Below are 16,361 nucleotides of genomic sequence, written 5' to 3'. Positions count from 1 at the left end.
TCACACCTGTTTATTTATTGTTTTCATTTCTGCGAGAGGTCTATGTGGCATCTAACCTGCTCACACTACTCATTACATTTACTCGCAACAGTAGTATATTCTTATCAAGTGACTCATATTCTGTGATGAATGGTGAGAGTAGTCGAGATGCCGCACAGATCTCTCACAGAAATGAAAACAACAGGTAAACAGGTCTGAAATATGTTACAATGGTGGAATTCAAGAGCCAACGCTTCTAAAACAGAATGCAAGAGGCATAACATGTGGTACCTATGTGGAAGAAACAGGAGGTATGTACATCTGGAGGTCCCTTTGTTACATGTTGCTGTTGCAAACGGATATAGTGCCACAACCCATCCATAAATTTGAATACAGCAGACACATCAATGACCGAATGGACAGTTCGTAATTTTGTGAAAAAACTGTTGGGCACAAGGTAGATTTGAACCTGGATCTCCCCCTGTGCAGTGTAACACCGTGACCCAGATCTTGTTAATGTCGCTCAGTATTGCATATGTTAAATTTGTAATATTCACTGTTTCTGTTTTTCTTCTTTTCTCCTTTTCATATTTCATCTGTGTTTAGTTTTTGATGGGCTGTCCAATGGGCCAACTGACCACTAAATCTGAGGGTGGTGCAATGAGGAGTTTCCCTCATTAGACCTATTTTTGGTAGTCACACAGGTTTAATTTGTCACCTCAAAAACATAAACTGATTTAATTAATCTTTTTGTTTGTCAGCAGGTGGATGTCTGCAGTTATGGTACACATTGAAATACCTGTATCACAGCACATTGCCAGAGAAGCCGAAACATTATGGCACAGTCAAGCTCTACTTTGTCAATGGGCTGTCCCATTTTGGTTGCCTTCTCTAGCAGCATGCTGTGCTACTGTGGAGGAGGGATTTTAATATGTAGCATGACTGCAGGCATCCACCTGATAACAAACAAAAAGATTAATTATGTAATTTAATTTTTTTGAGGTGATAATTAAAACTGTATGACTACTTGTATCAATGTGTGAGATTTGGATATAAGCACGGTTGACTGAATATGACCTAAAATAATATTTTAATGATCTGGAGTACACCCTCTTGTACGTTAGTACTCAAAGTGATTTTGGTCTTTACCTTGAACAATGATACAGACTTTCGTGGTCCCTTACTAAGGGCCAAAGTTAGTACGCCCATCATGACAAATAAGCAGCACTGAAACTGGCTCTTTATTTTAATCACTACAGTGTTCGTTTTGATTGCATGTGTCATAACACTCAATTTGCTCCCTTGAAGATCTCACTTTTTCAACTCAATCCTGTCTCTTAGTATGGTCCTGACTCAATATCTGAAGTAGCAAAAAGAGAGGAAGGATTGTATTACAATGGGTAGTATCATCTCCAGAACTCAAAATATATGTGACTTAACAGTTGTCTGGTTTCAAGAACACAGACTTAGGAAGGTATGAAGGTTAAGGTTTAACACCCCCTCATCAATGGAAGTGAAACTCAAGCAGAGATTGCTCAACGACAGGGAAGGAGCAAGGACAGGGAAGGAAACTGGCCATTCTTCTCCTATAAATTCAATCTGACGGGCATTCATTGAATACCAAATCTTGATGACTGGTTGAGCATTTGTGCAGTGTATTGCTGGTGGCTTGATCCACCCACATACTACACAACATAGTCCTGTGAATGCTGCTCTGTCAGATGCAAACAGCACATGACTCCAGCAAACTTCCTAGTATTCATATGCTGAACAGCCTTCACATGACCTGCTCCTGCGGCTCCTGACCACTGCGAAAGGAGCCTCTACTGTAAAGAGTCTCCAAGAATAGCATATCAGACCAAGACAATGATAGTGTAAACCAATCTTGAACCTACTTAGGGCAGTGCTACCAATTGTAACAGACTCAGTGCACTCTTTTGCACCCTCGAGGAACCATAACATATATGTGACATTTCTTGTAATACACCAGAACAATTTACATTCTTTTGGCTGAGAAATTTTTTATATTGTCATGTTCTTGCTTGTCTCTTGTAGAAATAAACTTCTATTATTCATTGCTACCTCGGAACCTTCGTGCTTTCTGCATGCACCATCCCACAGCAGGATACTTTAAGTTGGACCTATGTCTCTTGAATGTTGCAACCACACTGAGATGGTGGTTACCTATTCTCTCCAAGGTCTATCCTAAGTAGATGCCGAGGGAAACACTACAAGAGCCGCCATCGGGGGTACAATTTGCACGTACAACTAAAGCACATATATGATTAAAAAAGAGTAAAATTTTAACTTCACATTTTAAACACTTTTAAAATTTTCATTTCCACTAACTTACTCAATGGAATTTTTTATATGAATGTGTCAATGTACTCACTTGTTAATACACTCTTGCAGTAGCTGAGAAATTGGGGATATGGTTTTGACAGCATCTAGAGTAACATTCTTAATACCATATGACACCAATGCATCTCTGTAAAGAAATCAATGTAATTCATCAAAAAATACCCAAACAGTTAACAAAATGTCACATTTACATAAGTATTAACAAATAAGAAACTCTATCACTCATTTTTCTTTACTGATAGGACTCATACATAATTTCTACCCAGCACTTAGCAAAATAAATCTTTCAAACTCATCATATAAGTAATTAATTTGTTGCAAAGTCATGACCTAAAACATTCAGTTCAGTAAGGAAGTGTACACATATTTCATGGACCTCATTAGAAGCAACTAGTATAGAATTATGAGAACACTGTGGTAACGAGTCATAAGCTGTTTAAATTTAAATGAGTATATTTTCCCCAAATCTCTCGATTACTTGGCAATATATATGCTCAAGAAGTTAAAGGAAATCAAAAGGCTGGCAGTTTTAATGAACACACTCTATCAAGTGGTAAGTAAAGAGGCAAATGGCTCATTGCAATAAATGGTGTTCTGATACTTTATTGTGGGATGTATATTTAAGCTATGTTTGTATTACGCAATAACTGTGCACTAAAATGTCTGTCATTTATACATTAAATAAAAGTTCACAATGAAACTTCAACCACATAAAATAAAATAAATAACAATGTTTAAATATCGGTCTAGAAAGTGGTATAAACTAAAAGCTTGAAATTATATTTGTTTAAATATTTCATTTAGAAGAGTGGGAAAAGGGAGAACAAAAGACTGGAGTCATCGAGTGTGCTTAGCTGATCGTACATGAGACAACTAGGTATGAAAGTCAATTTCATTTTCATATTAAAATGTTGCATGTAGATGAAGGTGCCACATATAGTTAATACCTGTGCAAGATAGATGTCAAATTAAAAATAAACTGAAAATTACTTTTGCCACATTTACAGTAACTTCAGAGAAAGTGCACTCTTTGAAACAGTTGAGACAAACTCTTTTCATATTGTGTGCTTCACATCTCTAGCAGAAAGTTGAATGATTTAGGCTTTACTTTACTACTATTACAGTTTGCTATAATCGAAATCACTCTAATTTTAACTCAAATTTGAGGAACTTAATGCATTTGAAATTCAGAGATCACACTTGTTCGGCTGTACATACTTACTAGGCCAATGTGAAGTCTCAACTTTAACTAACATGCAAGTTTTGGAAATAGTTTTGTCTAATTAATGCTGTTCTAAGGAGTTTTTGGGCTCATCAAAATATTATACTGTAAGTAAGGTCATTTGTGGAAACAGTTTGACGTACGGCAATTTTACTGCAAACATGCAGAAGCTTTCTATGTGGGCATCACAGTGAATGATCCATTGACCTGCATGAATGGTCACTGTTGTGCCGTAAATCTTCACTACCCAGTTGCAGAGCACACTGCTTGCAATGTAATCCAGTTCAAATAGCTGCTAGATAACCCATGCTGTCTGAACCCTCTCCCTGAAACACTAAGTACTCGAAATTGAGCAAGGAGAAACTGTCTTTAACAGACAACCACTAATCCTATAACCTATCCGGCTTCAATCCTTGCAAGGATTTATGCTCCACCTGTCTGACCATTTATAGTTTCCTTGGGACTCCAATGTCTCCCACACTGTGTTTTCAGTGTCTTCCTCTATCCTGTCCTTCCCTCACATGTGTGCAAATAAATCATTAATTCCGCTTGTACTCTTGAAAGCTGTTGTTGCTCACATATTCATACTTTCCTCTACTACTTTCCCATTGAGAGAGAGAAAGAGAGAGAGAGAGAGAGAGAGAGAGAGAGAGAGAGAGAATGTGATGTGCATGTAAAAAAAAAAGGTTAAAATTTCAGAGAAATTGGATGACTTATTCAAGAGAAAGAGATTCGAGATTCACAAAGTTGAAAAAATGAGTAACATGCCAGTCCAACTCTGGCCCTTATGCAAGCAGTTATTGAGATTGGCATTGCTGCCAGATGTTCTCCTGAGCGATACTGTACCAAATATGTCCAAATCGTATGCTAGATCATAAAACATTCTCAACTGCAGAGGAATCTGGCACCTAGCTGGCCAAGGTAGAATTAGGCACACATGATGAAAAGCAGCAGAAACTCTCGCTATGCGTGGATGGGCATTATTTTGCTGAAATTTTGTCCAGGATGGCTTGCCATAAAGGGCAACAAAATGGGGCATAGGATATTGTCGATGTACCACTGTGCTATAAGGGCAGCATGAATGACAGCCAAAGGGGTTCTTCTACGGAAAGAAACTGCAGCCCAGACCATCACTCCTGGATGTCAGGCCATGTGGCTGGTGAGTCAGGTTGCTATCCCACCACTGTCCAGTGCAACTCCAGACACATTTTAGGTGGCCATCAGGACTCAGTTTGAAGGGGACTCGTTACTGAAGACAATTATACTCCAATTAATGAGATTTCAGGCTGAAGATGTGTCTGGAGATGCCCCGCACACAGCGAGAGATTCTACTGCTTGCCTTCTAGTTTATTGTTGTAGTTAACATAAAGGAACTCAATCTAACATAATTTTATTTTATCAAATAATCCACACTTGAGCGGTCTCTCATGTTTCATCAGAATGACCAATTAATGATGTGCTTCCAGATATTCTGTCGAGCTGTTGTTTCCACCTTATGCAAAATATTTTAAAGACTGACCCAGCCATCTTTTTCAGAGGCTGCAAGTTTTGCTGTTATTTGCACTCACTGCCTGGACTCCAACCAGAACTCGCAGCATCTGGAATAGAGGGCTCTTGATAGTTGTCAAAATACTGTGGATAAAATGGAAACAACAACTTGGCAGAACACTTGGAAACACACCATTAGACACTCAAGTAGTTTCAGAAACAAGGAATTGGTTTTTATTATACTTAAATATAGCTCAAAATTTATTCAGTGCTGTCAAAATTTTACCTGAAATAATGTGGATTGAAAACAATCTTTTTCAATAATTGTTTCATCAGCAATTTGTCATTGGTAGGGATTAAGCTCACCACCTTAACTGATAAATTATGCAGTAAAGAAGAAAAATTTGTATCCTGAAAGAAACAAGTGTATCATTTTTAGAGTAAGGCAACAAAAACATATATCACAACTTCATACATCAAAATGCATTCAATGAAAAAATTTACTTGTCCCCTAACATTTGTGAATTCTCAGTTATTACATACCTTGTTGTGAAATAAGAATAACAAATCACATAAGAAGAAGATTTCTATCCTGGTAAACCAGTGATTTACGAAGTTCAGTTTCTGTGTTACCAGATCACTGAGATAGTTTACCATATTTTCATTGATAAATGATGTGCATATCTGAAATAAAGCAATGGAAAAATGTTTATAATATGTTCCTATAACATACACTATTTTTTACATCAGCACTGACTGGTCACCCATGATATAAATTTTCTCTTCCCATATACTTCTGGATTTTTATTTTACTTTATCCTTTTTGCGTCATGAAGTCAGATAAACCATTGTTTTTGGAGCCAAGGCAAATGGATGACTGTAGGGGGCAAGCTGTGCATACCACATGTCAGTGAATGGCATACTCAATGATCTAAAGACATCTGTGAGTGAACAGGTGCATCAATTAGCCAGTTACTCATACAGAAAGAACTGGATCAGGACTCATACAGACAACTTTTAATAAAACAGTAGAATCCTTATTTTGAAATTTTCTACAATTCAGCTTGTAGGATCAAACTGGAAAACAGAAAAAGTAAGGGAAGAACAGTCAGCCCAAATCCTGGACTGAGATGGCAATAAGGTACAGGAATAATTAGAACCCTGAACTAAAAGCCCTGATGCAAATTCCAGAGTATTCCTAGTAATGAACTGTATAAGGCTGACACAAAAAAAACGATTGGTAGATAGTTACATAAACAAAAATTGAAACATGGAATGCCAACTTACCTACATCAGTGCTTTTTCAGAGTGCGTGAAAGTGCGTGCACTCACACACAGAACTGTACACAAAAACTTTGGCCAAATTGTTGGAACAATGCAGGTGTGTGTGTGTGTGTGTGTGTGTGTGTGTGTGTGTGTGTGTGTGTGTGTGTGTGTGTGTTCCAAACAAGAATACACATATAAATGTGTGATCATGTTCCAGTTCTTATTTATGTGCTTATCTGTTGGACAATACCTTCACTATATAGTGAGTGGCCATTTATGCTCATTTCGTAGTTTGTTTCCACTAAATATTATCCAGCACCACATTGACAAGATATTAAAAAAAGGAAAGGAATGGAATAATATGCAAACAATGAGGTGACAAGTAATGGATGCAGGAGGATGAGTAAAAAAACAGGACAGAAGTTAGATGCCAGACACAAAGAAAACACAAAAAAATGGTAATAATAAAACCCCACAGGCCAAAATGAAGTATGCAATTAAAAGTGAGTGGATGACAAAAACTGTAGATTCTGTCTGTCAATGCCCATTGTTTCTATATCCAACGAATGGGGACTGTCTCCAACACATACTGTACGTGTACGCACATACTCTTTTTTTCTTTAAATTTTTCTTTTAATTTTCTGAGTCATGATTTCAATGATACTGTCTTTCGATTCATACAATCATGAACAAATGAAATGACATATGACATAATTTGAACACAATTTATACTTCTAAGTGCAAAGCAAAATGTATCAAAGGGTAAAAACACTATCCAACAGCATGTTGTCACTTGTGACTTACTATGGGAAAGCTGGTAGAATTTTTAGTAATGTCCAACTGACAATGATTTGTTGAATGATTGATTCTGCTACAACCTGCTATGCCAATATCACTGTCTTTTTATTTAATAAACTCACCTTTGCGCATAGTCCTTTATGGATACTAAATGCATCCCTTAACAAACATGTCAAACCTCCGAAGAATGGGAAGAGAGATGAGGCTTGCAGGATAGGAGTAACTTTTTGTCCACCCCACAAAAGACCTCCTAATGAAGGCAAAGCTTCAGGATCACGTCGCGTGCCAGAAAAGCCCTTGTACAGCAAACATGAGGTCCGTCTAGGCAAAACATTAAAAGACAGACATAAAAAATCTCTAACTAAATTAAAATATGATTTAAAATTCTGATGTGTAACAAGAAATCGTACACTGTGGTTACCCTGAGTTTGAAACATGTTTTGCAACAATGTTTGCAGCATTGTTTGCAGCCACTAGAACATGTTGCACACATGGAAATAGCTATATGTGGCAGTGTCAGTGTGGATGATAGGAGACACTGTTTCCAGCCTGCTACCGCTGAATGTGAACTGTATGTCACTAATGCTATGACTTATTTCTGCTAGCTTATAGAAATTGTGTTGTTTCAAAGAGCGTGATAAGTCTAAATATCTGGTGTCATGTGAAGACAATATACATTTGATGTTATCGTACTCTACGACATAGAGCCCTGTGAAATGTGTGAAATGCAGACTATAACAATTCAAAGTTAATACAGAATTCAACAGAGGTAATTGCTGGTGTGCTCAACGTCAGCAGCAGTGATATATAAAATAAAGTGAGATCTCTGTCAAGACAGAGAAGAAAAATTGTATCAGATCCTCTCTGAAACTGCAGGTGGTAAGTGAACATTTCAGTATACATAATTACAATATTATGAAAAGGATAGTTACATAAAATGTAATTGGAGTGTCTCTGAATAGCCCTTGAACCCATGCTTCACAAACTGCAGGAACTATCTGAGATATGGGTGGGTGGCTTTAAATATGGAATAAATGTGCAGAGCTTTGAAATGAATATATTATTGCCGATAACCAAATATTAACAGCAATTGTCTGTTTCAAGGGAATCGCTTTTCTGAAACTTGTATCTTTCTTTGAAACAAATGATTATATCAGATTTGTTAGATTTTAAAATTGGCAGTGACATCCTAGTGAAATTACAAAAAAAAAAACAGCACTTTTTTCCACATTTGTTCAACATATTATTCCCACCACATCCTCTATAGTATATTTTTGTCCAGCACAATGACCACACCTTTGTCTTCATCTGTTTATATTGCTAAGTATTCATAATGCAGTACCACATTAATTAATTTATGCTTTATGCTGGGCATAGTGTAGTACACAACAAATATATACAATGTGAATACACATACAGAACTATTTATTACTAGCATGGGTGGGGACATGAACAAGATATATAGCTGCAGACATTTTTTGGACTTGATCGTAAGTACTGTTGCAAACAGAAACATGTTTTCAAATTTAGGGTAAATGTGGTTTTACATATTTAGTCTTGGTTCTTACAAAAAACTGAAAGAATTGGATCACAATTTTGTCAATTCTGTGTCTTACTCAAACATTCAATCCCACAGAAGTGCTCCACTTCATTCTAAATCTTTGATTAACAATAAACAAAACAAATATATCGCAAGCAAGAGAAACAATCAGCTGCAGATATAAAGCAGAAGATATTTCAAGGAATATGAGCTTGTTTCGATACTTTTCTAAAGTTGGAGTTAGAGAGAGAGAGAGAGAGAGAGAGAGAGAGAGAGAGAGAGAGAGAGAGAGAGAGAGAGACCAATGCAACTGTAGCACTGAGAAAAGCTACTACATCCAGCATTAATTGTACCCTTTTTGCAAGCAATAGTTACTGTAAAATTTATTGGGCAAGGTGTGATTTATCTCCAAAATTCAACCATTTATATTCATGCAGGTAATGCTCTTTGGATACTGCTCATTTTACCTTTTTATTCATTTTTCTTGATTTTCTTGCTCAAGTCTCTCCAGTTCACATGTTATAAGTTTTGGTTCATTACTTTGGTATCAACAACAAATAACAGCTGATTCAAAAAGAAGGATGAATTTCAGTTGTTTATTACAAACTATAAAAGATAGATACATATTATGCATGTCACAGGATAGAGGAAGGTTCAAAGTTTTGACAAATTTGCACTGCTTTTTGTTTGTAGCAACATGGTGACTACACCCCAAGACAATTCATTTACATACAAATTTGTGCAAAGAAAATTCATTTTTCAACTGCAACACGGATACCCCCATCAGTTCAACAAGAAGCTGCCTCTGCACATGCAGACTGGCATGCAACAGTCTAACAAGCTGGTTGCATTTGCAAAGGGAAGAGCACTTATCAGCCATGCACATCCGATGAAAATGTCAAGCATATCTGAGATGTGTTCCCATTGAGTATTCAGAAGTCCCCAAGATGGGTGGGTCAGGGACTTCAATTACCTCAAACAACAGTGTAGCATCTTCTAAAATGCTGCTTGCATATAAAGCCTTACAAGTTGCAGTTAGTGCAGCAATTGCATCCTGGCAAACATAATGAAACACACAAATTTTGCATTTCAATTCTCCAGGTTATGGCAGAGGACATTTTTTTCCATGTGACTCATCTTTTTGGACAAATCGACATTTCATCTATTGGGTAAAGTAAACCACCATAATGTAAGAATTTGAGGGGTCACAAAATCCTGGCTTTGTCATCAAACATAACAGAGAGACACAGAAACTGAATGTGTTTTGTGCTGTTTCTGTTCACTAAGTTTATGGACCTTTCTTTTTTGCGGAGGAAACTGTGACAGGAATGTCACATCTTTACACATGATGGTACCCTGCATCACTTTCAGCTTGAGGTGGCACATTATCTTAACAACACTATCCCACAACAATGGATTGGAAGAGGTGGACAACAAGAGCTTGTTCATTACTTCTGGCCTCCCAGGTCACCAGTCCACACACCTAATGATTTTTTTTTTTTCTGTAGGGGTACTAAAAGAGAGTCTTTGTCCCACCTATAGCAGCTACTCTTCAAGAGCTGAGAAACCAAATTGTTGAAGCTGTTGATTCAATAAACAGGAACATGCTGATTTGTGTGCCAAATGAAATGGACTACCATTTTGATGTTGAGTGTATAGTATAGAGTGTGTGTGAACACAAAACTTTGAACCTTCCTCTGCCCAGTGACATGCACAATATGTTTCTGTCTTTCATAGTTGCTCTGTAATAAATAAATGAAATCTGTTCTCTCTATCTTTATAAATCACTCTGTATGTTCATAATTTTATATAACGCCTACAGTGGTACCATATTTAATATTTCACTTTGTTATTCAGTACTCAGATTATCAACAGGTGACTATTTGCAGCATTTTAACATTTCATACTATGCTGTTTGTAACCTAAATATTTACAAAATCAGTGATTTTTTCATTCATTATTCTGTGTTGTACAGAGAAACTTCATACAAAGTTTCACAGTCTGTGACCTATTTAATTTTATACATAAATTTCAAAAAAATTACAGAGCACTCACTTTATGTCTTTTGTAAGGTTTCCATAGTTGACGCTTTGTAGAAACGATGCAATCTTACTGCCTACAAGTTTTTCAATTTGTTCCAGTTGTGACACCATATCATTTGCCTTTGTGATGAGAATAAAAACATAGTTTAGTAAGAATCACAAATCCATTTGTTTGAAGAAAGTAGTGTTATCATTCTTGGACAGAAACCTTACCATATTTTGACAGCAGGAGTACATGTTTGCTAGGCAGCAGAAGTTAGCTGATAACAATTTAAAACCTGAAAACTATGAAGAAAACTTTTATTGCTTTGTTGTTTATATATTCATTTCATTAGGAAAGCACACATATCATCCATTTCAACAAAAAAAGACACACAGTTGTTTAATGTGTTTTATAAGCAAAAATTTTGTGTAATAAAACTTCCAAAAATAATTGCTACAAACTGAACATAAAGTACAAATTTAACTTGCAACGATTATTAATTTAATAACTACAAGCAGCCTCTCACAAATGATTACTTGTTCCAGCAGTGCTGATTCTCATTCTTCTGAGCATCTCTTTTTTTATTATTATAAGTTACATTGCATTTCACTTGTCCCAAATTCTTGTAAATAATCACAAGCATTTCATTTGTCTTGATTCTTGTTAACTAACTTTACAATGAAAATCAGAATTCCTATTTTTATGATTCTCTAACAACTGGACCTTAACACGTGATTTGGTTCAGTTTCTTTAGAGGAACCAACAAAGATGTATTCGAGTATTTCTTCTTCTGTTTACAACTTCTGAATGTGAAAATGAGCACTGCTCCAAAATAATTTGAGATGACAAATATTTTACTTCCTTCTAGATTATGCTTCTTCCAGGGTCATTTCATGCAAAGTCCTGTAAGATGGAGGAGAGAAACAGCTTTCCACATTGTTCTTCATTTAAACATCATGGGTGAGTAAGTTTAAAAGAGAAACTAGTGAATCTATGAACAATTGTTCTCACAATTAGTTATGTACTCCATTTTTGGAGTATGAAGTATGGTTGTCTGATGTTTCACTTCTGCATAAAATTTTCATGTATAAAACACCTTTCATTCTTGGCAGACAATATGCAAATATTCTGTACAGTCCAAATGTCCAAACAATATGTAGCAAGTTGGTTCTTATTAAAAAAGAATAAAAAATGTTATTTTTTTTTTAAACATCAGTCAATGAAGTCTACACTAGTCCGCAGATATATGAGTGCATTAGTAAAAACTTCAGTCAGTGAGAGAAGTAGGGTTTTAAAGGAAGTTTGGATCGGTTACCTTCCACACATTGCACAGGTATTAAGTTTTTATGTAGAGTATACAAGCATCAGACTGCACAACTGAGATGGTTATCACACTAGACTCGCACTTGGGAGATGGAGGGTCTGTATGGTTCCCCTTTCTTGATTGCAGTTAACAACAGAATGCTTCCTCTAAAAAGGACAAAATCCATGTTTGTGCCAATTTCAATCTAACGGACATTCACCAATTTAATATTTCCCTTTATATACCTCACAAGAATATCAAAATGAGGGTCTGCAGTACCTTCTACTAGAGTACTTAATATTTTAAATACAATTCACTAGCACAATTTGACAAATGTGGAGATGCATCAGGATACATGTACTGTGCTGTAACTTCCAGCATTACCTGCTGCTGTTATTAAGAGAAATAATGCTTTTGTCAATAGTTAATTGTTTTGATTTTACTCTGATTGTTCTTTCCTTAATGAGCAAGTTTATTATATTTATAATACCTTGGGCATTTGGGACTGTGGTACACATTTTTCACAGTGATATTTTCTTTAAGTTAATTATGAACATTGCCAGACAATGATTTACAGCAAATCCTTCCAGTCCTACAATTATTTTTTCCTCATCTAATAAGTGTATTCAAATTATCAAATCCATTGCCATCAGCTTGGACTCAATAACTGCTCCATTCATCTCTTACAATGAAACAGTTATATAAAAATTTTGAAGAGATTAGAACAACAACTTGTTCTTGAGAGTTCACAATTTCTCACACCCTTGTCTCAGCTTATTCCATGACCCTTACATTTGTTTCATTTTCAGAACGCACAGTCACTGATAAATAAATTAATATAATTACTTTCATTATTAATCGATATTGTGATGTCATTCATAAATATTTTCAGACTGACGGTAAGTCATCAGAATGAACAGCCATCTGCATCATTTTCTCTGCACTGAGGTTTTTCAATCACTAGCAGCTTGTTGATACTGGGATGTGACATATCAGCATTTGAATCACAAAGTTTTGATGATTTTATATGTAGACATAGGTTGGATTGAGCAGGATTACCTATTCTTCAACTTGATGGAAAATTTTAAAATTTACTGAATAGTCTCTCAACAGAGTAGTAACAAATATCTATATTTGTAAGATGGCTTCAATAACAACACAGTCAAGTAGCAATATCATTAGTTACAATCAGTTATTTGTCATTGTTTGTTTTATTACCACCATTTTATACCTAATTCATAAAACCAACTACAAGCCAGAAATCAGTTTTTTCCCCTTTTTTGCATAGTTAACTTCTAAAATACTGGCAATTGCTAGCACAGTCAGAAAACACGTGTATGCACTTACTTCTGAATGACATCACTTCTGGATGACATAACCTTCATTCACTGAAGAACAAAAATGCTTAAAATAATTTAGGAGTAGAGAAGACCACTCAAAAAAAGGAGAGAGAGAAGCGTTGAGCCACTGGTAGGCATATGAGAAAGAATGAAAACTTTGCTATCATTGTAAAAAGTCTTTTGACAAGCTAGAGTAAAAGTGTACACACACACACACACACACACACACACACACACACACACACACACCTAACTGTACCATCTGGACACAATGCCAGAACTGCATGTCGGCAGGTGGATTGGGGTGATGGTTGTGTCAGATGGGGTCGGTAGAGGGAAAAAGAGGATGGAAGCTGGATGAAGGTGGATGGTGGCTTGGTTGGAAGCACCAGATCTGCAGGACAAGAATGCAGGAGAAAGTGGTGTCAGCTGCAAGGGCTGGGTGTGCGATGCACAGCCACTGCTGCCATAGAGGTGTGGCACATGATGGAGATGATATGGAGGTGTGGATTGGGAGGGGGTGACAGGACAGAGGAAGTGGGGAACCATTGCATACAAGGTGTAGGGACATTAGCTTAGCAGGATTTAAGCCAGAAGTACTATGGTACACAAGGATGCAATGCAAGGGTAACTCCCATCTACGTAGTTCAGAAAAGCTGGTGTTGCAGGGAAGGATCCACATGGCATGGGTTGTGAAGCAGCCATTGAGTTTGGGCACATTCTGCTCAGCAGTATATTGTTTCACTATGTGATAAATTGTGTTTATGACCACATTTTGGTAGAGGCCATTCAGTCTGGTTGACAGCTAGTTGGTGATTACTCTCACATAAAATGCCGTGCAGAAATTGCAGCAGAGCTGCTATATGACAAAGCAGCTTTCACAGTGTACTGTAATGGCAATTTGGAGCATACTGCTGTCTTTCTCTGCTGAATGACATAAGGGTACATATTTCTATTAAGGAAAATTTTACTTATTATGATGTTTTAAAAATTACTTCATGAGTGTGTCTGGTATATTTTGCATGTTCATACATGGGGGTCAGAGCAACACTGCGACGTGTACTTCACCGGAAGAGGACTAGATCCTAGCTGGTCAGAGAAACACCATTGCTCACTGGCCAAAGATGTGTAGAAGAACCCGCCATTTTATTCAAGTCCCTATGTCAATTTTTTTTTCCTAATTGTAAAAACAAAAATAGCTACATAAGGACGTCATGCATCTTTCTGTCCTATTCCATTCTGTTCATGTTTAGTCATGCTTGCTGATACTTGAATGAGATTAAAGTTTCATTGTGGTGAATACTGTATGCTATTATACGGGATGACAATTATTGAACTATATGAAGAAAAAACATAAATTAGTAACAAACTATGGCACGTACACACTTTATTCAAAATGTAAACATCACTACAGATATTTGGATTTTGGTTATGACATGTTCAATATACCTGCCATCATTGGCAATGATGTACCACAAACGAATAAAGAAATTCTGCATGACCCACTGAAGTGTTGGAACATCAATGCTATCAATGACTTCCTGAATGGCTGTTTTCAGTTCAGCAATGGTTTTGGGATTATTGCTGTATACCTTGTCTTCAATATAGCCTCACAAAAAGGAATCACATGTGTTCAGATCCGGAGAACATGGTGACCATCCAATGCCCATGCCAGTGGCCTCTAGGTACCCCAGAGCCAGAATACGGTCCCCACATTGCTCCTCCAGGACATCAAATACTCTCCTGCTTCAATGGGGTCAAGTTCCATCTTGCATGAACCGCATCTTGTCAAAATCAATGTCACTCAGAATAATGGGCATGAAATCAACTTTCAAAACCTTCACGTATTGTTTGGTAGTCATTGTGCCATCACAGAATATAACACCAATTATTCTGTGACTGCAAAATGCACACTACACAGTCGCCCACTGAGGGTAAAGAGACTTCTTGATCATGAAATGAGGGTTCTCAGTCTCCCAAATGCGTCAATTTTGCTTATTGATGAACCTATCCAAATGGAAGTGGGCTTTGTCTCTAAACCATGCAACATGCACATGCTAATTCCCATCATGCCCCACAGCCAACCACGCAAACCATCCAGAAGTTACGATGTTTTTATTTCATACAGTTCAATAATTGTCAAAACCAACGGGAACTTATTGTGTGGTGATAAGTATTTTAAGTGTTGAATTTCATGAAAGTAAATATCATCCTGCACCTTTTAATTTCAAATAACTATTCTGCATCATAATGGTGATCTCAGGGATTTTACAGAAAGATAAGTGATCAAAATTTTGACTGCTGCAGAAAAGATAAAGATAACAAGATCTTTGGTCACTGCATACTTGAATGAAACAAGTTACAAAGAAAATATGAAATAATTAATATTTATGAAAAGAATTATGCTGTATGTGATACAGTCTGGAGAAGTTTAATACCTACAAATTGTGCTTGTGCAATTCATATATATAAATTTTAACCTACTGGAGAATTATTCGTCTGACTCTGTAAAAACACTAATGGCTGAACATTAGTGCTGAATCTCTGGTCAACACTGCTGTAAAAAAACCAATAATATTTGGAATCAGATAATTTCTATCATCCATGTAATGGACACTTTCTGGATACTTATTAATACATAGTCTCACAGTGGACTTGTTGACAAAGTGGGAGTATTTATATAAGCACATGTCTGACTGTGGATAATATGTAATTTCATTATTTTTTTTAAATTGATTATTTTCATTGATACAATAACTTGGACATACGCAAACAAATTAATATGTTCATGATGCACCAGCATACGGTCGTTTAAAGTACAGCATATCACAGCAACAGGCTAGAACCCAAATAAACCAAACCAAGTTCCAGTCCTATTCAAAAGCCTCACCTTCAGCCCAACAAGTTTAACAATGCCAGGCTCGTTACAGACCAATTCTTCATCTCCCAATCCCTACAGTGGAAACATTGCTTTGTTACCAATCCCTTCAATGAAAGCCAACATAATCCCAACATTGATTCTTGCCTTTCCAGTTCGTA

General features: G+C 36.6%; 1 protein-coding gene across 2 annotated transcripts in view; it reads right to left on the bottom strand.

The window, feature by feature from the left end:
• LOC124613088 (RNA polymerase II-associated protein 1) overlaps nucleotides 1-16,361 on the bottom strand; it is a 202,326-nt gene that overhangs the window by 54,278 nt on the left and 131,687 nt on the right. For both annotated transcript variants that reach the window (XM_047141675.1, XM_047141676.1), the window contains exons 13-18: nucleotides 10,910-10,981; nucleotides 10,710-10,816; nucleotides 7,237-7,435; nucleotides 5,594-5,734; nucleotides 5,337-5,461; nucleotides 2,372-2,467 (exon numbers count right to left, since the gene is read on the bottom strand). In XM_047141675.1, the coding sequence (XP_046997631.1) occupies nucleotides 2,372-2,467; nucleotides 5,337-5,461; nucleotides 5,594-5,734; nucleotides 7,237-7,435; nucleotides 10,710-10,816; nucleotides 10,910-10,981 (740 nt within the window). The remainder of the gene's footprint in view (nucleotides 1-2,371; nucleotides 2,468-5,336; nucleotides 5,462-5,593; nucleotides 5,735-7,236; nucleotides 7,436-10,709; nucleotides 10,817-10,909; nucleotides 10,982-16,361) is intronic.

Source organism: Schistocerca americana, chromosome 4 (genome assembly GCF_021461395.2).
Source record: "Schistocerca americana isolate TAMUIC-IGC-003095 chromosome 4, iqSchAmer2.1, whole genome shotgun sequence".
Taxonomy (NCBI): Eukaryota; Metazoa; Arthropoda; class Insecta; order Orthoptera; family Acrididae; genus Schistocerca; species Schistocerca americana.
This window is presented reverse-complemented; position numbering and strand designations above follow the sequence as displayed.